The sequence below is a fragment of the Mauremys mutica genome, chromosome 5, assembly GCF_020497125.1.
Source record: "Mauremys mutica isolate MM-2020 ecotype Southern chromosome 5, ASM2049712v1, whole genome shotgun sequence".
NCBI classification, from domain to species: domain Eukaryota; kingdom Metazoa; phylum Chordata; order Testudines; family Geoemydidae; genus Mauremys; species Mauremys mutica.
In genome coordinates, this window is record NC_059076.1 from 59,623,059 (window position 1) to 59,650,413 (window position 27,355).

The window sequence follows — 27,355 nt, forward strand, 5'->3', positions numbered from 1 at the left end:
AACAGAACAGACATTAGTCATCATATCAGTAAAACACACCGGCCCATATTCAGCTGTCAGTTATAACAGTGTGCCCCCTATTTGCCAAGTATGGCACTACAGGTGCTCCCTGACTCAGTTTCCTTCCCCCAAGGTGCGTCTCCTCAGCTTTCCACACACCAGTCTTTTACTGGAAATGTGGCTTAGTCCTCCAGCCAAATTACAACAAATATAACTCCTCCTTTTTCAGCCCACCCTGTGGGCCCTGTTCCCAGCCCTTTTCTAGGTTACCTTAAAGACTCTGCATTCTGGGCAAGAATGCTGTCCCCAGGCTTGTTCCCATGGAGTATCCTTCTCCTGCAAACCATGACTCAGGGCCCTTCACAGGAGTCTGCCTGCTCACTGTGGTTTCAACTCCAGACTGACCTGACACTCAGTTCTTTTAAAAGGCCCAGGTGTCAGACTGGATGACCAGGTGAGGTTTCTTTCAGCGCTACATTTCTATTTTTCTATTTCTCATATAATACAATTTAACATCACAGATACCTCAAATATTTTATTTGAATATAGCTGTGAATTTTTTAACAAATTAACTTGCCACACCTATGGCCCTTTGTACATTTTTTTCTGACAACATGGGAATGATTGAGTTTTACCAGCAAACATTTTTGTGGAAAGCAGATTTCAAAATTACATACACAAGTATTCATGAAAATTATATAGACAAGGATTCATGCCAGAAGTGCTTGCTTGTTCAACAAATCAGAGAATAGAAACAATACACTGTTTCTTACATTGGTTAATCACACTGAAGGAATATATCTAAAAGTCTGTGGTCAATCTATAAAGTAAATATATGAGAAGATATAAACTGAATATTCAAACAAATACATTTGAAGAAATCATAAACAGCTAAAGTACATTTAGCAAGTAAAAACAGAGGCTAAATCTGAACAAATTACCTGTGGTGAAAAATTTGTTCATTGTTTTTCTTTTCTAGTATTAAGCAGGATTTGTATAGCAAAACCTCCTTCATACACAGACCCTGTCATACACACCCAAACCTTTCTGCCATGAAAACTAGCACAATTTTTAAAATGTGGCAATGAAGTCAGTTGTTGCTTATATTAACATCTTCTCATTGATATCACAGGCTCACAATCTGCGACAACATTAGCTAGTGAGAAGTTGAACAAACAAAAGGAGATAAACTTAAACCAAGGGAACATCTTTATTTATAAAGAAATGCTTCCTCTGTTCATATATCTTGTTTTCAGTTTGAATGAGAACCTTCAAACTACAACGGGGGTGCAAAATTCTGTCTCTAATGATGAACTGTTCTATTTGTAGATTTGCTGATCTAAAAATTTAAATTATGACTACTTCACAAACCCACAGATATTTTAGCATTACATAATATATTATGGTATAATATTGTGCAGAGTAATTAGATATAGACCAACAGAAAATGTGTGAAAATGGAAATACATTTTGATGTAATGATATAAACTTTTACTTACCTTGTTCCTCATTGACAAGGCCCATATTTGCATGTGCTTCAGCCTCCTTTTTCCCACCATCGATTTTGATCAGCTGAGCAGTGCTAAGACATTGTTCATAAAAGTAATTCCTTAACCATTTGTCCTCAGTGTTGTTGAAGCAGTAGGCCAACTTAAGTTGGTTATTGTACACCTCCTCATAGTACTCTTAAAATGTAAAAAAAATTACAGCTCAGTCAAAACAATGGAATATTATTAACTTTCAAGAGGAAGGCCTGTTTGGTAAAATCAGATTTATTTTCATAATAAACATATCAGTTAAAGGGATGTTTACTGTGTCCCATTCAACTCCAGATAGTTACACTCTCTTAAATAAATACTTGTTAAACAAATATAAACTAAGGAAAAGGGATAAACTTCCAAGTAAAAGGACCATTGAAAAATGAATTGTGGCAGGAATATGAATACATGAATATTATTTTCTGTATACCAGACCAAAATATATTTCTTCAAAATATGTAAAATAAGTACCTGTTATAGAAATGGACTTACTAGAAAGCACTCCAGTGCCAGCACAACACAATACTATACAGATGTCAGAGCTTGGAGCAGCACAATCCCACTAAAGGAGACTCTTAAACAACCTCCACTGATTGAGACTGCAAAGGCATTGACAGGATTCAGAATGAGCCTGAGTCTGAAAGAGAATCACTGTCTGTGTCTAAGGGTATGTATACATTGCAATTAGACACCCGTGGCTGGCCCATGCCAGCTGACTTGGGCTAAGGGGCTGTTTAAGTGCAGTGTAGACATTATGAGGACTATCCCACCTTGAAGGGTCCTAAAGCTCATGCTTCAGCAAGAGCCTGGACATATATACTACAATTAAACAGCCCTGAAGACAGAGCCCCATGAGCCCAAGTCAGCTGGCACGGGCCAGCTGTGGGTTTTTAATTGCAGTGTAGACATACCCGTAGCAGTTGCAGTGAATGAGGTAAAGGGAAAACAATAATACCTGAAAAAAATCCTATATCAAAGACATTTATTTAACTAATCTTGACCATTTTCATATCCATTTTCAGCATTACAAGTAAAAAGGAATAATGAAAAAGGCTAATAGTTTTCATGTACATTTCTGTTTCTATTTCCTTAAAAACTGTGACAAATTAATGGCAAGACTGAAACTTTATATTTTGCTATGAATAACGCATAGTGCATAGAGGTGCTGCCCACAAAGCAGCTCTGGAAAGTAAATGAGACTCAAACCCCAAATCCCCTTGCTTAAAAGGAAAAAAACCAGTCTGCTCCTGCTCTTTACCAATAGCAGATTATTTCCTAGTGGCATGTTGAGAGGACCAGCCAAGGAGTCCAACCACTCTCCACCCACCTGCGAAAGTAAGCGTGAAGGAGCAGCCTCATAGAGTATGCTTTCTCCACATGTACAAACCAACAATACATATCACAATCTTGCCCTAAAATTTATAAAGATCCTGGAAATGTAATTTATTATTCAGCTTCTCAACAACCTAAGTAACAGCACATTGGACACCTTATGAAGCTTAATTAAACTGTTGCTAGCTGCAAGTCCAAAATCCAAGGAGTGTTAATATATTATCAAATGTATTATTTATTGCTCTAAGTTACAGCTTATATGAAATAGGAGAGATTTCCCATCAAAAGAGTACATTTAAAAATCACAGGAGATTATCTCAATACTCTGCTGAATTAGGTTAATGATCTGGTGCTTAGAGGCATCAGACTAAAGAACTTTGACAATAATTACCACATTGTTTCTTCTTACTGTGGGTTTGAAGCACCTATTATCTCATGGGCTCAGAGGGTCCACAGAAGTAATTAGCAGAACACATAACCCTTCTGTCTAATTCACAGATGCAAAAATATCAGGTCAAATTTAATGCTGACATAAGGTAATGAATTTGTCTCCACTTAAGCCAGAGTTAAATTTGGACAACTGACTAAAATGCTATTGTAATTTTGATTGATATATTTTTTATGTGTCTGGTTACTGAGTGGAAGCCCAAGAACATATTCTTAAAGGATTTTAATGTATTTGGGGAGATGGAGGGGTTAAAACAGACATATCTCTCAGCAGAGACACAAGATGGGTGAGGTAATATCTTTTATTGGACCAACTTCTGTTGGTGAGTGAGACAAGTTTTTGAGCCACACAGAGCTCTTCTTCTACCTCACCCACCTGGTCTCTCTAATATCCTGGGACCAACACAGATACAATTGCATGCATATCTTACAGCAAGTCAGACAGTGTTTGGTGAGAGAAACTGTTGGCTAGCTGAAGGTGAGAACACAAACGCTTTGCGTTCAGGAGTTCTGTGAGTTGTAAGTTTTGCTGTTATTTTTACAGCTGATTACCATTTGTGCTCAAAGCAATGACAGGATCTACATGCAGGAGTATACATTTATCTATCTCTCATCAAGGAAAAAAACCCACTCTTGGGTGAAATCTTGGCCTCACTGAAGTCAATGGAAAAAATCCCATTGATTTCAAAGGGGCCAGGATTTCACTCCTGGAGTGCAAATCTTTCCTTACTGCTTAGACATCAGGATACCACATCAAAACATTTTTAAATTCTATGTTGAAGCCTTCATAATAGCTGATCTAACAGGGAAATTCAAACCTTAATGTATATTTTTCTAAATATTTTTTTTGGGGGGAGGAACAAAAAAGTCAAACCTCTGTAAAGAACTACTATATGGATTGCAAATGATAACTTTCATGTCACTCACTTTGGTTGTCTGAACAAAAAGTTATCAGTAATTACTCTGAAGAGTGTTCTGTACAAAATTTACAGCTCCTTGCTTCAGTTCTAACCACGAAGAGAGTTTTTTTTCCCACAGCCTCCCCATTTTTACATCTTTCATTTCAAAATCAAAACTTGAATTACATGTTTTCTAATATGAAGTATTCTGAGTGCCTTGTACTGTCTTCTGACAGGATTAAGTTCTTTATCACCTCAAGTTAACCTTGATGAAGCACTGCAGCAAGTGGCATATAACAGAAATCTCTGTATTCTGTTCAACCCTGTTCTGACTTTTCCAAATATCACATACCCCTTCATCTTTCTTGCCATGCTTGACACATTTAACTAGTGCTTTAATGTCTCATTTTCGATCTGATATTGGCCAATTTGAGTCATGTGAGCTGATTTTTCCCTGTTTAATGTTTTCTGAACTCTTTTCTTCCACTCTTCCTGCCCCTTTATTTTTCTTTTGACAACTAAACTTACTTCCCTTGTTGTTAAACAATTCTGTCCTCTTGTTAATTCAACTTTTGCCTTCTCCATTCCTGTTTGTTTTCTCTGAGTTATCTTAATTGTTCACGTTTCTCACATCCATTCTTACATTCCACACTTTCTATCGTTTTTAAGATTCCATAATCAGCTTCCCTTAAAATACACAGAATTTTCATTTGAAGACTCTTCTGTGTTATTTTCTTCAGGCCAAAAAATTCTATGCCTCTGAATTACTTTTCAGCACTTGTAACTCACTGCTACTCTGCTTTATTCTTCTGACAGATTCATTTGCTTTTTGGTTACCACAAATAGGCCTCCTGTGCCCATTGTTGTGCTATCATTCCCAATTATTTTGTTTTCTCAATGAAAATTTTACTCTTATTTTTGTCTCAATAATGTGATGCAAATTCAGTTAGTGTTCAGCATTTTCTTATATTCCCAAATAAACAACTATTAACCTTCATGTAATTGATAAAGATTTTAGTCATTTCAGTTGGAAATGGTCAAGTTATAATAATTTACTTAATTGGCACCATAAATTAGAAAAAACTGTGATAAAAGGCAATCTAAAGTGGTCACTATTTTTTCTGCCCAATGATCATACATTGTGTGGTATAAAAGTCTTATTGCGATCTTTTATGTAGGAGATACTGATATATGTACAAAGTTAAGCAATGTTGCAATACTGCTCCAAGACACAGATATTCAAATTTCACAATGCAAGGCTGAATTTAATTCTTGATACCAGCAAAAGCTGATGCTTTGATTAGATGAACAGCAAACAATGTGTGATGAGTGGTTAGCCTAAATATTACAAGTAAATTTAGTAACACTTCCTAGGTGATATGCACACAAATGTCAACAGATAAAAACTATATCTATCTATATCTATATCTATATATATCTACACTGCTACCTCGATATAACGCCACCCAATATAACACAAATTTGGATATAACGCGATAAATCAGTGCTTCGGGGGGGGGGTGGAGCTGCGCACTCCTGTGTATCAAAGCAAGTTCAATATAACACCGTTTCACCTATAACGTGGTAAGATTTTTTGGCTCCCAAGGACAGCGTTATATCGAGGTAGAGGTGTATATATATGGTTTTAGGGCTACAAGGGAACTCAAGAGGTCATCTAGTCCATCCCTCTGTGCTGGGACAGGACCTACTATCTCTGAGAGGTCTTTCTCTAACCTGTTCTTGAAAACCTCCAATGGTGGGGATTCCACAATCTCCCTTGGTAATCTATTCCAATACTTAACTATCCTTATAGTTAGAACGTTTTTCCTAATATCTAACCTAAATCTCCCTTATTGCAGATTAAACCCATTACTTCTTGTTCTGTTTTCAGTGGACATGGATCATCATCCTCTTTATAAAAGCCCTTAACATATTTGAAGACTGTTATCAGGACCCTCGCTCTGTCTTTTTTTCTCAAGCCTAAATATGCCCAGTTTTTTTTAACCTTTCCTCACATGTGAGGTTTTCTAAACCTTTTATCATTTTTGTTATTCTCCTCTGGACTCTCTGCAATTTGTCCACATTCTTTTTTAAAGTGTAGTGCCCCAAAACTGGACTCAGTACTCCAGCTGGGGCCTCACTAATGCCAAGTAGAGTGGAACAATTACCTCCTATATCTTACATACAACAGTCCTGTTAATACACACTAGAATTATATTAGTTTTCTTTGCAACTGCATTGCATTGTTGGCAAATATTCAATCTGTGATCCACTACAATGCCCAGGCTCATATTATGTGCCACTTGGAACTGGAGTACCACTGAGCCCACCTAACCCACCAGCCTGGGTTTCATTCACTGTATTGCAGAGGCAAGCTATCCAAGCCCTCCCTCAGGCTTCGGACTTCACTTTACCAGCACACATATAGGTAGGGACAGACGCAGCTGCAGCTTTACACACAGATGCTGAGATTAGCTTTGCATGGGAAGATTCAGTTAAGGAATTGCTCAGTACTTTAAAGGATAGACCCAAAATTGTATGTCTTGCGCTGCACAGAAAATTGTATAGCATAAGCTTATGAAATTCGCTCCTTCCCTCAATGTGGAGAGAGATATGCATCAGCTTCCCCCCCCCCGCCCCCAGTTATGAATTCCACACACTGGGTTTTAGACAAAATAAAAACAAGTTTATTAACTACAAAATATAGATTAAGTGATTCTAAGGGACAGCAAACAGATCAAAGCAAATTACCCAGCAAATAAAACAAAAATGCAACCTAAGCATAAGATACTAAAGAAACTGGTTACAAGTAGTAATTTCTCACCTTAAATGAATTTAGAAAAGTTATCATTTAAACAGTAAATGACTCACAAGGTTAACTACAGGAGAGCTGCTGCTTAACTATAATAGGAGTCACTAGCAGCACACCTAGAAGAGCCACACTGCATACTGTCCGAAATAGATAGCAGTTCGTTAAGCTTGGTATTGAGTGAGGAAAAACAGGCAGGACCAGAATAACAGTGAAAAGCCAAGTGGCTGCATTTATTTGGGGGATAATTACAACTTGGGCCGGAGGAGTAGGCAACTTTGGCTGGGATGGTATCAAAAGTACAAACACACCCCAAAACACAGTAATAATACACTTTATACTGCTCACCACACGACACCAAATAGGCAGACACACCAATCTTACAAGATAGGAATCGGGTTCGTCAGGGCGGTACCCGGTGCAACACAGAACAGAGACCCACGGGCCACTGCCTCAGCCACCCTTGCTTTCACACTAAGGGTAACCCAGAGTGTGATGCGGCTGCAGCTGGGCAGATTCCACTTACTCAGACCGCGGGGACGGGAACCCCTTGGTCTGCTAATCTCCAGGTGGAGACAGCTCCCAGATTCATGCACTCCGGACAAAGACAGAGCAGTGATTCACACACATAAAACAGTTTGCAATTAACAATTCACTAACAACTAGAACAACTATACAAGCTAGCTAAGCAATTGTGCAATTCTGAGCTCATTAATACAATCCTGATATCCTGAGTAGATACTTGGTACCGAGCTAGGGAGGGGAAAAATAAGAGGCTAACTGTCAGATATCAAAAAACAAATACCGCACTCCAGGCGCAGCTGACCAGCAGAACAGACACCGGAAGCATGACGAGCTAACAGGGATCGGGTCCAAACGACAACGAATCCAAACGATACGACATGAGCGCGCTTTACCGGGAGGAGACCCTGGCCGAAAGGTTGATCAGGTCCTTCAGCTAACACGCGGATGCTCCACACAAATTTTTGGGGGGAAACCTAGTTTTATTAAGAGGTCTCACTCCCTCGTGTCAGTATCTGATTGGCTCCCTGGTCCCTCCTCCCTCCAGGCTTCGAGCTGTTGCCACCCCACGTTAGCAGGATTTGCACACGGCACACTGGAGTTGACAAGTAAACAAGCTTGACCCTTAGATGACTGGGTCCAAAAAGAGCGGGAAAGTGAGTCGCTGGGCAGGATTAACCTGATCTCCAGACGACCGGCCCCAAGAAACAGGTTGCCGGGCAGAATCAGGCCTTCACACACAGAACTAGTCTGACCTTTAGATGGCCCAGCAGGAGAGAGGAAAAAAAAGAAAACAGGAGAACATACACAGCCAGTGTTGCTGGGCAGGATTGAGTCTCTGCCCTCTCCTATATACAAGAACCTAGTCCAAGATGGAGGCAGTCCTGTCCTTTTAACAGGACAAGATGGCCGTGGACCGACAATTGGCCATTCAAAGCCATAACTTCGTATCGGATTGCGACACATACCTTTTTCAAAGTGTATTAGAAATTTATCCCTAACATTGATGAATTCTGAAGTATAGATTTGCGAAATATATATGACCATACAAACATAGTGCAAAGAAAAATAGGGGAATAACAGGTTAAAGAATATTTAAATAAGTTAGACATATTCAAGTCAGTAGGGTCTGATGAAATTCATCCTAGGGTACTTAAGGAACTTGCTGAAACAATCTCAGAACCTTTAGCAATTACCTTAGAGAACTCATGGAGGACGGGTGAGGTCCCAGATAACTGGAGAATGGCAAACATATGTCTTAACGGGGAACAAAGAGGACCCAGGAAATTATAGATCATATAATTGGTCAGCCTAACTTCAATACCTGAAAAGATATTGAAACAAATTATTAAACAATCAATTTGTAAGCACATAGAAGATAATCATGCTAAATCAACCTAATTTACTTCTTTGTCAGGGTTACTGGCCTAGTGGATGGGGTGAAGCAGTAGACTTAATATATCTTTATTTTAATGAGACTTTTGACACTGTTCCACATGACAAACTAGGGAAATATGATCTACATGGAATTGCTGTAAGGTAGGTGCACAGCTGATTGAAAGATCATACTCAAAGAGTAGTTATCAATGGTTCACTGTCAAACTGGGAGGGTGCATTTAGTAGGGTCTGGTAGGGTCAGGTACTATTCAATATTTTCATTAATGACTGGGACAACAGAATGGAGAGTATGATTATAAAATCTGTGGATGAGTCCAAGATAGGGTAAGTTGCAAGCACTTTGGAGGCCAGGATTAGAATTCAAAATGACCTTGACAAATTTGTCTGAAAACAACAAGGTAAAATTCAGTAAAGAAAGTATTACACTTAGGAAGGAAAAAATCAGATGCACAATTGAAAATTGGGAATAACTGACTAGGTGGTAATGTTACTGAAAAAGATCAAGGTTTGTAGTGGATCACAAATTGAATACAAGTCAACAGTGCGATGCTGTTGCAAAACCAGCTAATATCATTCTGGGGTAATTAACAAGAGTGCCATATGGGAGGTAATTGTTCCGCTCTACTCAGCAATGATGAGGCCTCAGCTCAAGCACTGTGTCCAGTTCTTGGTGTCACACTTTAGCAAAGCTGTGGACAAATGGGAAAGAAAATCCCACCTATGAAAACAGGGCATGTTTAGTCTTAAGAAAAAAAGACTGAGAAGGGACTAATAATGGTCTTCAGGTTTGTTAAGGGCTGTTATAAAGGGGACTGTGATGAATTGTTTTCTATGTCCATTGAAAGTAGTACAAGAAGTAATCAGTTCAATCTGCTGCAATGGAGTTCTAGGTTAGATATTAGGAAAAACTTTCTAACTATAAGGGTAGTAAAACTCTGGAATACACTTCCAAAGTAGGTTGTGGGATCCCCATTACTGGAGGTTTTTAAGAACCAGTTGGACAAACACCCATCAGGGATGGTCTAGGTTTACTTGGTCTTGTCTCAGTTCAGGGCTTCAGACCTCTCGAGGTCCCTTCCAGCTCTTTATTTCTATGATTCTAAAATATTATTTAACTTTCATCAGAATTCTCAAAATGATGCATTTTAGATTAAGGTTATTGTTGGCTGTGTTCTATAACTAACATGATTCATGAACAACAAAAATGGTCTATAATGGGGTTTCCAGATCCTACATATTGTGACAAAGCTCTGACCTTGTCTCCATGGGTCCCGCGCTTCCTGACAGATTTCACTAGCCTCAGAGGCTCACTGTGACCCTCCACATAGCCCTTCTCTCTCTAGAGGCAAAGGTCACAGCCTACTAAGCCATTTTCATCATAAGCCAGCATAAGCCATAAGGAGGTGAGGAGAAGCTACCTTCCCTCGCACAATCTCTGTTGTCTCCCAGTCTCAGTGATTAATTGGAGAGAAGAGGGAGGAGCCTGGGCCCACCCTCTACTCTGGGCTCCAGCCCAGGGACCCTAATAGTAGCAGCTATGGTAGCTGACTTTTTGGAAACAGGATGCATACAATTCCCTGGGCCACTTCCCCACAGCAGCCCCCACTACCTCAATATCTACTTCACCCTTACCTCAGGGCCTCCTTCCTTGTGTCTGATACGGTTTGCACTGCTCAGTTTCTCCAACAGCGTGGCTTCCTCCCACAGTTCCTGACACGCACCCCCACCTGACTAACTGGGAGGCTTTTAACTAGTTTCAGCCAGCCCCTGATTGGCTTAAGGTGTCCCAATCAACCTAGCTGTCTTCCCTGCCTTCTGGAAAGATCTTAATTGGCCCCAGGTGTCTTAATTGACCTGGAGCAGCTGCCATTTGCTTATCCAGGTAACAGGGATTTGTTTAGCTTGTGGCTCATATAGCTGTCTCCTACTACTTTGCTATAGCCATCTGGCCTTGCCTCGTCACAATATATATGATATATATTTAGATTTCTACTATGCTAAATGAAGTATTGTCCATCCCAAAATCTGGGTGTCCTTGGCACTCTCCTTAAAAACACTAAAATAGAGAAACCCCAAAATTACTCCCAGATCTCAGTATCTTCAATATGGCTCCAAGGTTTCATGTGTCAATACCACAAACTCATTTGAAGATGGATGCACAAGTCTGGTAAGTGGGGGATATTTTAATTAACAGTAAATATTTATATGTATCCAGGAAGAAGATATTTCATCAAGCCATGATCTCAAAATCCACAACACACAGTAAACATCTAAACTATGAAGTTTTAAGATGAAAAGTAACTTTTGTTCTCTGAAATTTGAATGCATTGTTTCCACAAAGCTACACTGACCCTTTCTCTTGCTGCACAAAGTTCAAATTCTAAAGCTTCTGGAAGTTGAGAAGAGTCAACAGGCAGTTATAAGGGATGAGATGTTCATACCATCAGTTAGCAGAATGTTGGGCTCAAAGAACGTGTGCACACACCCTAAAAGTAAAAAAAATTGCATGGCCAGGCATACAACTCTTAAAATGTGGTTACATGGGGGCAGGAGAAAAAAAGGAGAAAAAGATGATTACTTAGCATGGTGCCTATACTACTTTGTGAGGCACCCTGGAGTGGAATTGGACCACCTATCTAAACCGAAAGATGTTGAGTACCCAAGAATCCATAGTAAATCCACCCAAACCACAACAAAATGTATCAAACAAGTGCCCAAACAGTGCATATCAGAGGGAGAGGTAAAGAGAAGAAATCAGAAGTTAAAACTGGCTTTGGGTTTTCAGCCAATGTATCAAATTTGCATTCTTTTTTCTTAGAAAGAAAAACAGCAGAATATGAAGCAGCTGTCTTTGTTAGATATTTTCCATTGCTCTGCCTCTTCTGATATTGAGGCTGAAAGCTAAGGATGGCAAGGAAGATTTCTGATAACACAACATGAATGTTGAGTTGCTCCTCGTCTGACATTACTGAAGGAGTTTCACTGTAATCTTGTGGTGAACCTGATGTCTTTCATTCTCTCTTGAGGCTGAAAAAGCACTTCACCCTCAATACAAATTTTCAATACAGGCCTGAGCTTTACGAGAAAGGTTCAATGATATAAGCAAGAAGTACTACCTGAAAGAAACATCTGAGCCAGAATGTCTTAAGCCTCATAAACCACCTCAAAGAATGTTCTTGGTCACTTCATGCTCCTCAATCACCAGCAATTTTTCGGACTTTTTCTGCTCCTCAGGAATGTGGTCATTTACAGGGAGCATTTGCTCCCAAAGATGAAACTGATGCCTGGCTTTATAACTGGTCGTACAGAAAGTACACTTTCCTTCCCAAAATGTAAATTTTTTGCCATGCTTATCTAATAGGAAGGTCTGACCTGTGTTGGAACATCTCACCCTTTCATTGATAACAGACTACCCATGAGTCAGGAGTATAGTAGGTTAGGAAGTACAGGACACCTTGCTATGACACCTGAGGAAGGTGATTCTGGCTTCTCAGATATGCTTGGGATTGAGGATGTTCTTAACAGGGTCCAGCAGTCTAATAGCAATGGAGCAAGTGAGTTTCTTTCTGTTAGGCTCTAGAATGTTGAATAGCCATGAGAGTCTTTTCATGGACTGCTGATATTTCCAATGCCAGAGCCTCTGTCTTATGTCCTAGCAACTTCTGGAACTGTCTTAAATAGTTTAGTGATGAATGAGATGGAGGGCCCGAAACCTCAGAGAAAGTTGAAGAAGTAGCATTGTGATAACTGGGCCTTCAAATTTACCCTAATTGTGAGCTCAATTGTAAAAAATGGAGTAAAGTTTATAAAAGGTCACAATAACCTACAATCACAAATTTTGATGGGAAAAGGTACAAAATGGAGACAGAAAGACTGAATTAGTCCACACAAAAAGGCCTACTGATATAATTCAAGAATTGTGCTAAGATCATACCTGGTAAACAAGACAGTGAGAGACCAAAAATCAGTGAACCAAAATTGGTGGGTCAGAAACGAGGGTTAATTGGCGGAAAAATAATGAAAGGATGAGCTATTCCACCCAGCACTCTCTTTTGGGGTCCTTAAAGAAACAGAATTTAGGGGAAAAGTGGCCTACTAGAGAGATCTTCACTATCATAGCTCTACTCAAACCATCTCTTGGGACCCCAGGCCTTTGTCATCCTGATCCTGAGAAATATCTTCAACAGATTGGCCCATAGAGAGGGACCCAGATCGTATTGCCACTTCTACTGGCTTCAGTTGAATCCCAAACACCAACTGGGATATGTGACTTTGCATATATCTTCTCCCCACACCATGTGTCCTTTTCCTTCCCCACTTTATTTCTTCTCTTTCCTATCCCTCTCCTCTTTCCTTTTGTCTAATAAGAGTCTGACTTAGCTGGCCAAGACTGTATATTTTGCAAGACTGATGAAAGCCTCTGACCAGGAAGCAGCAACTGGAAGCAATGTCCTAAACAGCCCAATGCTGGTACAAGTTTTCCAAGTCTCAGAATGGCTGATAAGACTATGTGCTGTGCCTGTGCTTCTCCAGCACTGAGGTTGCAAGTGAGAGTCAAAACCAGAAACTGTATTTTCTATCTTTGCTGTTATTTTCTTTCCCCTTTTGTGTGTATTTTATTTTGTCTTCCAAGAAACAGGATCAGACTTTAACAGTAACAGCGATGCCAGCTTCAGTCCAGCTCAACTAATTTCTTCCCTTTTCCCCATAAGAACAATTACTACCATTGTTAATATAATCTAACAAACTGTTAAACAAGAGTGTTTTTCCTTCTAAAAACTCTTTCCAGCTAAAGAGAAAGGGAACTATGGATGTGTTAAAATGTTATATTTCAAATACTTTAACTGTTTTGCCTTCTTTTCTTTATGTTTAATAAACAGTTAAAATGATGTTTAATGGTGTCTTTGCCATGGTACTAAGCAGGCGGAGGTCTTTGCATACCATACCCTACACTTATTTAATACTGCTTAATATTGGACTACGACAGGGTCTTGTTAACATCTTTGATACTTTGAGCCCATATATTCCATCTAAATACAACAGTAGCAAAACCGTTCTTGCTGATCAGAAGAGGGGTTGTTACAAATCTTCCTCCCCTTTCTTTCCTCAAACAGACAGACTAGAATACTGACAAATGGAAAGGATAATGCTGCAAATACTAGCATTGGTCTGGAGGTGGGAGAAACAAACATCCTAGGTGTGCTGGGAGAATCAGATGGATGAGGAAGAGTAGTAGGTTTTATTGCTGACCTTTATGACATCCAGACTTCCGAAGGCCAAGACTTCTGACTTCAGCCAAGAGGCTGAAGAAACTGAGAAAGAGTTCCTTTTAGAACCCCAGAGAACAAGACTACGAGGACATTGAGGCACTCCCTGTTTGAGATGTCAGCTTCACAGTCAACCTGAAAAATTCACAGAATGGAGGCCCTGATTAAGACTCCACTACAATTTCCAGATCCAATGGGACTGGGCTCAATCTTTCCCAGAAAAGTGCACACTCAAAAATAAGACAATTTACTTTTATCATGGTGATAAAGGCCCTTGAAAAACACAGATGGAGGGAAGGAACCAGGAATCTTAAGTATCAGGAACACTGATAAAGCTGAAGCCATTGGCACTGGTGGTGCCATGGCAAGCAATTTAAGCTTTATGGTTCCTGGACCTTATGGTTATGTCTCTTCCTCTTCAGGGACACTGTTGAGAACTCTGGTACTGAACGCTCGTCAGCACTTCTCTTTCTCTTGCCTTTGTGGAAGGCAGCTGATAGAGAAACCAAAGCATCCTTGAAAAGAGGACCTGCTTCAGGCTGAGTTCATTGTGCCTGAGGACTCTGTATTGACAGCCTCATGTTTTGACACTATCTTATTTGACACCAAGGGAGTACTCACATTGGCTTGCTTCAATGAAATGAATTTCTCCATTCCCAAAGGAATCCCCAGCTCCAACACATCAATAAGTATCTATTTTGTAGCTGGGTTTTAGATACCTCAGACATTCCTGCCATCCATGAAGGGATCCCTAGAAGCTGAATTTGGCCTTGGCACCAGTGAAATTAGCCCTGGATGGCTCACTTCTTTGAGCTGATGTTCTTGATGCCAATGAGACCTTACTGCTTGTAGAAGACTTTGGTACTAGAGCCCTGGACCTCTATCTTGCACAAACTTGGCCAGGGGTCATCCTTAACTTGCCTGGCTTTGAAGCTGAAGGTAACCTGCGATCTCTATTCATAGGAACAGGCAGCTCAATTGATATTGGATCCAGGGACTGGACTTGTAAGCCTCTTTAGTGAAGAAGGCAAGGATTTCCAGAGCCTGTGATTGCAGTCTCAACATGTGTAGGCCCTCTACTCAAGCACAGTGAGAACAAGCAGCAGGTATATATATATACCATAGTCACAGAGTGACTGGTCCATTTGTGGGGGGAGAGGGACCTCAGGGACGAGGGGCCAACTATTCAACACACTAGAAATTATTGGCATTTTGGCTCAAAATCTCTCAGAACGGCTCAGGGCATAGAAGATTCCTACAACTGGCCTTTGAAAGGAAGCAACTCAAGTGGTTGGGGCCACACAGCCATATTATAATCAGGCACTAACTATTTGCTACCACATGAGGGTATTTGTGTGTCCCAGTGGGCACTACTTTCCAGATGGCTTCTGAAGATCATTCTAGAAAAGGAAACAAGCAGAGGTCACCTTGAAATAGTAGTAATATTCTCACACACAAAAATACTGGCTATTAATACGTTTTAAAGTATAAGAATATACCACTACATATTATATACTAATTATATCGAAGTAAAAAACCCTAAAACATACCACAACATACATAATATTCATAGACAAAAAGGGTACTACCAGAAAGACAAAAATGGGAAAAGGTGAAGACGAGCTGAACTGTCAATTGGGCAAAGAGCCCTAGATATAGATAGGTTGCCTTTAAACTCTCTTTGTTACAAAATTTCAAGGCAGTAATATTACGTAAAATTATGCAAATAACTTCAGGTAGCTGCCCTACAAATCTCAAGAGATGGAACTGACCCGAGGCTGACTATTGTTACTGCCGCAGCTTTGATTGAATGAACTTTAATGTGACCCTCCAGTGACTATCCTGCCAGTGAATAACAATGAGAAGTGCACAAAGAAAACCATTCTGTATAACTGTCTTGGACAGAAGCTGATCAGATGTGTTCGTGTCACAAGAAAGCACATCCAACAAAGATGGACTTTCAAAAGCCTTATTTTCTTCTAGATTAAAAGTCTTGGATTTTGCAAATCTGGGAATGTACTGAGGTTATTTTGACAATAATAAATGACAGCTGATTTAGTCAGAGTGAACTTTTACCACCCCATGAGGAAAAAATATTAGAAATTTGGTAACTTTCATATAAAATCTCAGTCATTATACCCCTCTATTTTTGTAAAATGTGTTCCTGCCATCAGGAAATAAAATATATATTAAATGTTTTAGTTTTCTACTCTAGTATAAACAATAATACAATATTATCATTTCTCATCCAAAAACACTTATCAAATGGGTCATGATAGTACTGGCCAAGTAGTGAGATACCACATGGATGGAAAGGAGAAGCTTGAAGGAGTTGAATATGTAATTGTGAAACCACTCTTTCAATAAAGATAATGGTTTTGAATGAGAGACAGTGAAGAGAATACTTGGATAAGGGTTCAAATGGAGGGTCCCATAAGGCCTAAAAGAATTACATTTAGGTCTTAGGATGTGGGAGGCTTCTGCATAGGGTGATAAACATGAACCATAACTTAAAAACTGTGAAACAATGGAATCAGTAAACACTGTATGTTTGAAAAGGAGGGTGGCAAGTTGAAATGGCAGCTAAATGTACTCTGACAGACCTGCTAGAAGCCTGATAGTTCAAGCTGGAGGATATAAACAACAATCTTGGGAAACAAATTTTGCAATGGGCTGAGATTACAACTGGTTGGAAGTTTTCTGATTGGAAAAGGCTGATTTGTCAAAAGCAAAACATTTCACAGAAACATGTCTATTTTAATTAGTTATTTTCTTGAAAGAAAATTTGAAGGAAGTATTTCAATAGAGTCAACCTTTTGGAACAGAATGTTTAAATTTTTCACTGCAAAATGACTTTTTCTTTCAATAGTTTTAATCTAAATTTTAAAAAAGTTAAAATAGGAACAAAACATTTTGATTAACCTGAAACTATTTTTTTTTCTGGAATATTGTTTTGTGGGAAATTTTGAAGAAAAAAAAAACTTTTGGAATGGAAAAAAATTGAAATATTGAATTTTCCCACAAAATGAAAAATCCAGTTCCCACCAAGCTCTAGTTAAGACTTTGTTATGAAGCCAAGAAGAAAAATCTCAACTTCTCTGTATCAGGCTGTCTTAAGCGTCTGTGGAGCTATCTTGTCTGATGTGCTCAGCTAGACAACTTCCAAGTAGTCAGGTCAAAACAGCGATGGGATCTAGGTGAAGAATTTGTCCTCAATTCTGACAAACTGGAGCGAAAGATCAGTAGCTGTTATTGGACAGCTGCAGTAGGGCTGTGCATTAATGCTGTCTGGCTCAACAAAGGGCTATAAGTATCACTGTAGCCACATCTTCCTTGGTTTTTCTTATGACTTTGGGTATCAGGGGGATGGGAGAAAAAGCACAGAAGATCTTGAGACCACCTTGATCGATCAGCGCTTCAGCCCTCATATAGATAGCGCCGATCACAACACGTCTTCCACTCTTCTTGTACCCTGGCCTTCCTTCTCCATGTGTGACCATGTCTTTTCATCATAAAATCTTCCCATCTTTTTGGAGATCGGCTGAGTGGTCATTTCAGTTGCCATGGGTACCACTCAGTGACAGCTGCAGTCCATTGATTGTCAGTGAGCCTCGCTACATGCCTGGCCCATTGCATTTTATTATGCCTGTTCTCAACAACGACATCCTGCACTCCACTCTGCTGTCTGATCACTTCATTGGGGACTCGGTCGCGGTTGGAAATTCTTCTTTCCATCACCTTCTCCGTGACAGACAGTTGCTGCTCCTCTGTCTTTGTCAGTGCCCATGTTTCACTGCCATACAACATTGCTGGCAGTACTGCTGAGTTGAAGAGGCTGGCACATGTTGCCTTGTTGATTTTTCCTTGGAGGACATCCGTGATAGAATTGAATGTGCACCAATCTGCTTTCTTTCTTTGCAAGAGTTCATCATCCTGATCAACATGCATGTTAATTTCTTGGCCCAAATAGACATATTGCTCAATTTCTTCTATTTGCTCCCTTGATTGTTATTTGGGCTTTTGATAAAGTATCAGACTGCATTAATTTAGTTTTGGAGCAGTAAATTGTCAGTACAACGTGGCTGCTTTTTGTGTTGAGTTCTCGCACCATTTTCTGTAGTTTGATAATATTTTCAGCAAACGCCACACTATCATCCATGAATCTGAGATGGTTTAACTGCTCTCCATCGATGCTGATTCCACCCTTCCAATTCATCCACCTCATTACCATTTCGAGGCAGGCTGTGAAGAATTTCAGCGAAACCTTGTCTCCTTGTTCCACACCTTTCTTAACTGGGATGCGAAGGGGAGTATCAAATAAAGTTATATCTGTAGTGAAGTCAGAATTTGCTTCCTTTAATAGTTTGATATAGTTTGTGTTGATGTCCTGCTCTGCTAGAGCTTTCAACACTGCATTGATTTCTACGCTGTTGAATGCTTTTTCATAGTTGACGAAGGCAATACATAAAGGGAATTTGTATTCCCTTGAGCATTCCAATAGCTGGTTTATAGTGAAAATATGGTCCATTGTGCTGATATTCCTTCAAAAGCCTGCCTGCTCTCTCGGCTGCTTCTTGTTCAGACTCTGAGAATCGGTTTGTTACTATTTTGGTGAACAGCATGTAGACATGTGAGAGCAGGCATACTGGACGATCACCCTTCTTGTACAGCAGAATGGTGTTGGACTCCTTCCAGCTAGATGGTAGTCACAAGAAAGGAAAGAGATTTTAAACTATAAAGGGCAGAAATTTGTCACTAAGCGAAACTCACTAATTTAGTAGTTACAAATTGAGTCAATGAAAGGGCACTATGGCGTGGCAGGCAGACACCACCGAGTTCCATCTCACTGCCATAAGTAGTAAAAGAGAATTGAGAAGCAGTCAAGGCAACTAGAACTTTCACTTACTGTTGATCAGTCTCTGTTAACTGTTCTTTCTGATACTGTTTCTATGTAACAGTAAAAATTAGGGAGGGACAAACCTGTTTAGAAAAAAAGTCCACCATCCACAGCTTCTACAACCAAACCTTTTCTGAAGTTCAGATATCTTCACGTTTTAATTTTTTATTATTATTTTTGGTGCACAGTCCTAAATACCACAAGCCACATGTTATTGCAGTATATCTAAATCAGCCAAAGACACAAGGTTGAAATTTTATGGGAAAGTTTCTTATTGTATGGTGCCAAAGTCTTTTTCAACAGTAAGTCATTCATAACTGTTAATATCTGTGCTGGAAGATAGAAGTATAACCTCTCAATAACAATGCATCATGTGCCCACTCTCTCTTCATTCATATACCTCCTGAAACGGCATTTTTTGAAGTCAACAAATACTAACTTATTGGCAAAACCTGTCTCCACACTGCTATGGGAGGAAAACTTAAGTCTAAGTTAGTATCAACTTCTAAACCATTGTGTGTGTTGCCTATCTTCCTAGACTGTAAACTCATCAAGGCAGGAACACGGTGATCCTTTACAGTATAATTTGTATAGCACCCTATCAGTAAATAAGTAAGTAAACAAATAAATAAAATTTAAAAAAATAGATGTGTGAGATTTGGGAGTTGATTCAAATGAGTTAGTTAGCCTACATGGGGCCTACATAAGCCAAAAGCATAAATGAACAAATAAGATAAAATAAGATAGCAGTATCTGAAGAGCTGTTTACAGGGTCAGCAACATGCATCATGTAAGATCACAGCAACTGCCCCTTAAAAGCCAGTGTTTGGGGCTCTATTTTCTTTTAAATTATTTATAGTAGGGAAGGGTCAGACACTTCATAACAGAGGTGGGGTGCTCTCCATAGTATGCTTTAATTGGGTGCTATTCACAAGTTCTAGATCCAAGCAAAGTAAAAGATTTCTTAAGTAAATTTTGCCTCCCCCCACATATTGATAACCAAATTATGGCTGGCACTCTACCAAGGAAAAGAATGCAAGGAACTCTTCCCAGTCATTGCACCTATTTGGGGGTTAGCCATAATTTGACTAGAAGATGTTGAGAACCACAGCCAGCATTGCTGGCAGTGCAAGCAGCACCTGAGAAGACATGTCTGAGAAGGGTGGAACTATGGCCTCATATTCACAGCATACCAGCACAACTTGGGGGTGGGGAGGAGGGAGCGGAGAGGTGAGGGGGAAGTCTAAGTGTCCCTCTTCAACGGCACACCAACAACTGCTTACCAGCACCACTTAAATGCACTAAGTCTGTCTTTCAAGGACATATGCCTCCAGATACAACTGCTCAGGTGGTGCACCTTCTACCTATCCTCAGCACACTACTGCTTGTCAACCATAATATTGCTTTAAGTGAACAGACATTAACAGTATTTTTGCAAGCACATCAAAAGGTGAAGGTTTACACCAAGTGCTATGTCACACAGAAAGGTTGCTCTGGCATTCATCTATCCTGTTTTTTTATGACAAACTTACATTATAAAAACATAACATGGAGAAGCAGCCCAGACCTTTTGTTTTATTTCTGCAAACAAACCTAGCAAAAAGATGAGGTAGGCCCACAGTAGTTAGGCTGAGATCAGGAGAATAGTTGTAAGCATGTCTACTTTCAAATTAGCAGCATCTGAAATATCAGCATCAACAAACTCCAATCCTGCACTTTCTTTATACATATCATCTATAATTCTTCCATTTTCTGCTAGTGGTTCTCATTTTCATCAAGAGCAAGATAAATCCCTGTCAGCTGTTTCTCCTACAAGCTGCAAGGGACAATAGTATATCTCTTTTAACTCTATTTTTAAATATTTGGGAGGTACTCAGGTTTTGTGGTGAAGGGGGCCAGATTCAATAACCAGCCCCTTACATGATACTGCTTTGGTGGCTGATTTGGAGGAAGTGTCTTGCACTCTTGTAAGATCTGAAGGCCCATCGTAATTTGCCAGTAAAAATGAAAACAGTGAAAATTCACTGACTGTGAGCAATGGTAAATGGTCTATAAAAAATGTAACAGTGGCAAAACATGCATTGATGCAGCTCATTTTTTGATTCATGCAATAGGAATGGTAGAGCATTCTTCAACTTCTTTTGTAATGATATGAAGAACAAACAAGCTTGAGATGTATATTGATACTAACAACAGGAGCAATATGGAGAAGATGGAAGGTGAATTTGACAATGTCAGGGAACATGTGCCTTTTATTGACAATGGTAACAAAACCAATAGTTTAGAGATATGCCATACTAACGACAGCAACACAAACTGACTAAGCATAAGGCAGTGATAAGAACATCTGCTGAAAACAGGTGCTAAAAAGAGACCAAAGATCAGTTTGCCAAAAGTTGAAAAGAAAAAAATGTTTTGGTTCTTCTGATGCCAATATCACAGCTTGTACCTTAACACTGCTTGTATATTAGTCCATGTATGAGTAAAATCATCTGTTACGTCACCAGAATCTGTAAGCTCTCTTCAAATGTATCCATTAGCTGTTTGGGATCACTATTCTCAGAACACTGAGGATCCAAGTCATGTAGTCTTGTTCATTTCAAAATGCTTAGTAAAATAAGAAATGTTGGTAACCAGTGTACCACAGTAATGAGGAAACATTTCACATACATGTTGGACTTGTGCTTCTTCAAAAGAGCTATGCTATGACTGCTGATTAGCAGCACCTCAGACTTGAAATGAAACAAACAGGCAGCTGGCAAGGAAGAAGCTTTTCTGGTTTGCATCAGTTTTATCTAAACTATATGTCTACCATCAGCAAACATTGCACCAGCCAGAAATATATCACCAGGCAATAGCAATAAAGGACATGAAAAAACTAAACAACTATCCTTACAAAACACTAAACAAAAACCAACCCATCACAATATCCATAACCTAGAAAGCAACAAAAATGAGTGCCCTTCCAATAACTTCTTGTGCAACTGTTCCTGTTAACCAACAACATCTTACAGCAACAGAGCAGAAGTCACAACATGCACCATCCATTTATAGATAGATGATTTACCACTTAAGAGATATTATCCAATTGGAACATATAACAAGTCTTATATCCTGTATCAGCATGGGGGGATGGACTACATGACCTCTTGAATCCCTTCCAGCCCTACATCTCTATTTAAACAATGTGGCTAAATGGCTATTAAAATTTATTTTCAAATGCATACTTACATAAACCTAAAACTAATCCCCCCACTGCCCAATCTTTGAGATCTTGGTTGGCTCTAATATTTTTAATTTTAGAAGATAACGTTATGCTTAGCTATGGTCCTTAAATAGTGCAATATCGTATTAACTATAGTAATGCTAATATTTTGTTATATTCCCTGCTTTCCCACCTGCTCTAAGACACAGCCACACACTCTATAGGGTCACAACTCACTTCCCCTCATGGATTTTGATTTTGTTACTAAACAAATGAATCATAAGTCAACATAAAGTCCAGTCTAAGCCTTTATTTTTAGGCATCATACTCAAAATTCCTGTATCAGGACAGCTCAGGTGGAAAGGTTATTTCTTCCCCTTGTATTCCATCAATCTGGGAGGCAGCTTTATGAAGTGAAGATAGCTTTATCCCCACTCTAGGACAGTCCATTAACTTTTACCCGTCTTAGGAACATAAGACTGGAAGACTTGCTGGCTCATCCTATCCAGTCTGAAACTATCACAGGCAACCACAATATATAATTCCATTCATAAATTTATCAAGCTCCATCTTACTACTCGTTAGGATGTTTGTTCCACTACCCCATTGGGAGGCTGTTCCAGAACCTTAGCCCAATGTGGAGTTTGTTGGCTGTAATTACAATTAATTCAGGATAAATACAATTGCCTAAAATTTTCAGTTTTTAAAGTACAAATATTGAACTACAGGAGAACAATAATCTTAGCTTTGCTCCTTAAAAAAAAAAAGTTTGCCCTGTCTAAAGAGTTGAGATGAAGAATGTTCCTTGTCAAAACCTTAGAAACCTTGTTTTAAGTTTTCCTACCCTAAATGATCAAAAATATAAACTGAAATTAGCAGAGTGTAATAGAAATCTTATATAACAGGGTTCCTGTAGATATTCATCTACATCAATTCCTATTATTATTCTGAAAGATAAGAAAAAAAACTTATTGCATGATCTAGTATTTACAGTAAAAGAATATTATAAATAGAATAGCTTAGTAAATTTATTTTTATGCATCAGCAAAAATATACAGTAATAAAGAGTTATGGCTTCACAAACACCTTTTAACTCACAAATTACATGTCACATCAGTGTATCATGTTGTACTTGACATATTTGAAATCCATGTTTAATTTTTCAGTTACAAATTCAACCATATTGAGCAGCATCTGTTTTAAAATATCAGATTTATAAAATATTGATAGTGTGAAAGAATGTTTTAAAAGTTATATTTCTCTAGTAAAGTACAAAAATAGCTGTTGAAATCAATAGATAAAACAAAAAAAAATAAAGGAACTATGAACTAGGTTATAACTGAGATGTTATCAAGGCTGTAAATATATCTCAAGATTTCTAGTGACATAATAAACTCTAGATGCTCTTTCCCAGTTTATTTCACAGAACCTCTCACTGTATCCGTGGTGTCGAAATTCAGAGTTACCTATCATTTAGTCTATAAATACAGCTTAGATGACTAAGGCTGAAATGTGCTAAGATGCAGTAATGTTTCAAATTCATACATGAAACAATTTAGAATCTTCCCTCAGGCACTCACTGCTGCAGCTCCTGCTGTTCTGTTACCCACAGTTTCCCCATTTACCTGCTCGTTGGGCTGCCTCAGCCCTGGTCAGGAAATGGTGAAGCTGATCCAGCTTATCAGGCTGCTCCTCCAGGGACTTCTGCTGCCATATGGCTGACCCAGGCCCTGCAGCCTCCCTCAAGGCATTCCACTTCTGTATCAGAGTGAAGAGCTCAGAAAAGGACTTGTGATAACCCTGTCGCAGCATGTCTATGCAGATGTTCTTCTTGTATGAATTCCTGTAACTGGGAATAAGAAATACTGATTTTAGTCCTTTAAATCTGTATTATGTTCTCTACAATCCTCCCCCACACACATAATTAAAGATACTACAATGGTTTTCAAATGTAGACTTCAGAAGCCAACAAAGGAGAGTTGATATTTGAACCACTTAATTGTAGGGTTTTTTACAAAATGGTTTTTAACTAGATCCTATACTATAGAACAGAATATAGAAATAGTGGTAATCTGTAAGTACTTTTATTGGAACTGCATTATAAATATACTAGTATTCTTCAACTGAAATCCGTCAGCACAGTCAAATGAGTTAATCTACACAGAAAAAAAAGGAGGTGCTGACATTAGTTCACTGTAACACCGTAAGTTCTTAGTTAGCTTAAAAAGAGTGATCAGGAAAAAAATAAGCACATACTACATGTCAAAACAATGTACATGTTAAATAGTTTTGCTGGAGGTAATGGTGGATTGGTATTTGTTAGAAACAGAATCATCTGGGACTAGTTTAGTGATACAGAAATTTCATAATTTCTGCCTAATTTTAAAAGCAAATGACATGTCCACAGAGATACAATAAAGAATTGATATCAGAGTTATTCAACTGATAAACATGGGTAAGATATCTATATTAAAAAAGAGATGCATAATTAAATATTTTCAAGAGGTTTGAGACATTATTTATGGACATAATCCAAATACTTCTTTCAAGTGGCATTAAACAATCTAGAGCCCAATACTAAAAACCCTTGAAGCCAATGGGATTGCTTGCATTACTAAGGATTAAACCCAGAAATAATGGTTTGCAGGACTGGGCCCCTAGTGTTGGGTAAAAATTCCCTCTCTATCCCACTAAAATGACAAACCTCCAGATTTTGTATTATACCACAGATATTCCCAAACAATTTTTCCCATTAAAAGATTATCTTTTTTACTGCCAAATTTTCAGAGCATATAAAAGAAAATAAGGAATTCTGAAAACTGATGTTTAGTGTACATTTAACAAATCAGAATAAGAATAATTCTAGCCTAGGAACAACTCTTCTTTCTAGCCATTTCCCTATTCAGGATTGGCAACTTTTACACTCTTCTTCCAAAACTCATGATTAAGGCTACGTTTTAGTCATGGCTATTTTTAGTAAAAGTCATGGACACGTCACAGGCAGTAAACAAAAATTAATGGCCCATAACCTATGCATGACTTGTACTATATACCCCTGACTAAATCTTGGGTTCCTTGGGGAATGGGGTGGCCCGGGGGTGCTACGGGTGCTAGGGGGGGAGTAGATGGCACACGGTCCGTGATCCTGGCTGGTGCGGTGGGGGACAGAGGAGGGCTGGGTGGCAGTGTGTGGCCCGGGACCCCCACTGCTGCTGGGGGGCGGGGCCGAGGGAGCTGGCTGTGGTGCGTGGCCCCGGACCCCGGCTGCTGTGGGGGTGTGTGTGGCAGCCTGAGACCCCCACTGCTGCTGGAGGGGGAGGGCGGTGGCCCGAGACTGCCTCAGCAACGGCTGATGCAGCTGGCCCAGGGACTGCCTGAGGGCTCAGGCGGTCCTCGGGCTAGCCGCACCTGGCACTGCAGAAGTCATGGTGGTCCCGGAAAGTCACAGAATCCGTGACTTCTGTTATGACTTGCAGCCTTACTTATGTTATCGTACATATGGCTGTCATACAGATAGTTATCTCTGAGGCCTGCTGATATCCAGCCCATGTACTGAGTCTTTGGTCTCCGGTTGGTCGTATTCCACTGACAATCATTGCAACAGCCATCCTAACAATATAGCTCGTACCAACCTAGGCTAGCCTTCCTCAACTTGTCGTCAACTGGTGCAACCGCAGTATGCCCCTTACAACCTCATTTCATTTCCCATCAAGGAGTGTCCAATCATTTGACCATCACAACATCTTCATTTCCATTGAGGAAAGCATACTGATTTCCTTTTTGTGGATGGCCCAGTCTCTGTCCAATTCATTACTACTGTAGTTATTTTCCAGTTCTATATTAATGAAAATTATGTAAACACCTTTTTATTTAAGTGAAAACGGAGCAGCCAAGTTTGAAAATAAGCTTTAAGTGTCAATGATCTGTGCTGTTTATATTATATTAACATAATAAAAATAAAAGCCATTAATAAAGGATCTGTTCTTCTACTAATGCATACTGATCCTGCATAAGTAATTCACCTATGGTTGTGGAGAGTAATTGGGGAGTGGGAGGAAATCCCACTGACTTCAGTGGGAATAACAGCGAACGCTAAATTAGTATAATTAAGTGTAGTGAAAGCAGTGGGGGAACAGGGAAAGAAGTGAATGTTAAAAGTCATTTAGGAAGCAGAGATAAAATAACTAGCCATCATTTTAGAAAATATATAAAATATATTTGTAACTAGTCAAAACATTATTCAGTTCAATTGTAGGTTCCATCATAATTATTTGAACATGAAACCAGTATTTATAGAGTAGCATAAAACTGCCCCAGCCAAGTGTGCTAATCTCATTAGACAAATACATTTTACTTAAGGTCAAAGCACATTTTCTCAAATGAGCAGTATCATTTGCAAACTAATACATTTACATGGAGGATGAAGTCAGTGGTGTAACTACAATTTATGTCACCAATTTTCTAGCAAAAGGCTATGCCAATTAACTAAAAGAAAAAGAAACTAAATTACAGCTGGAGTGACCTCACTGTACTTAATATATAGTTCTTCTCAGGGAAAGATAATTGTATAACTGTATATTGTACCAGTAGCAAGCCTATCTACAATAATAACATTTCAACTACAGTATACTAAAAAATAACACTAGTTTATAGGACAAAAAGTTACACTTAAAGGATAAAAAGTACTGTATGGAGCAGCATAATATTTTTGCCCCTTTAAATTACTGTAAAGTATTTATAAACGGATCATGCATGAGTTATAATGGTCTTAAATTCACATTGTTGGGATAAATTTTACTAATGTAATCTAAGGGATCATTTGACAATTATACTGAAATTGTTACAATTATCAACATGATTCCTGTTGAAAATGCCAGTGTTCTTTTCCCCAAACACTGTAAAGCATGTTACTTTTTAACATGGATGTAGTGGAGACAAGGGAGGTAATCTTCTGACTACGTTTTAAGATGAATTAACGATGCCCACCAACATTATTGTTTATATTCCAGCATATATTTCATTATAACATTATGTAGTGCAC

General features: G+C 39.0%; 1 protein-coding gene across 2 annotated transcripts in view; it reads right to left on the reverse strand.

Annotated features, from left to right (window-relative positions):
* TTC29 (tetratricopeptide repeat domain 29) overlaps nt 1–27,355 on the reverse strand; it is a 199,393-nt gene that overhangs the window by 144,625 nt on the left and 27,413 nt on the right. For both annotated transcript variants that reach the window (XM_045019091.1, XM_045019090.1), the window contains exons 5-6: nt 23,940–24,163; nt 1,500–1,685 (exon numbers count right to left, since the gene is read on the reverse strand). In XM_045019091.1, coding sequence (XP_044875026.1) covers nt 1,500–1,685; nt 23,940–24,163 — 410 coding nt within the window. The remainder of the gene's footprint in view (nt 1–1,499; nt 1,686–23,939; nt 24,164–27,355) is intronic.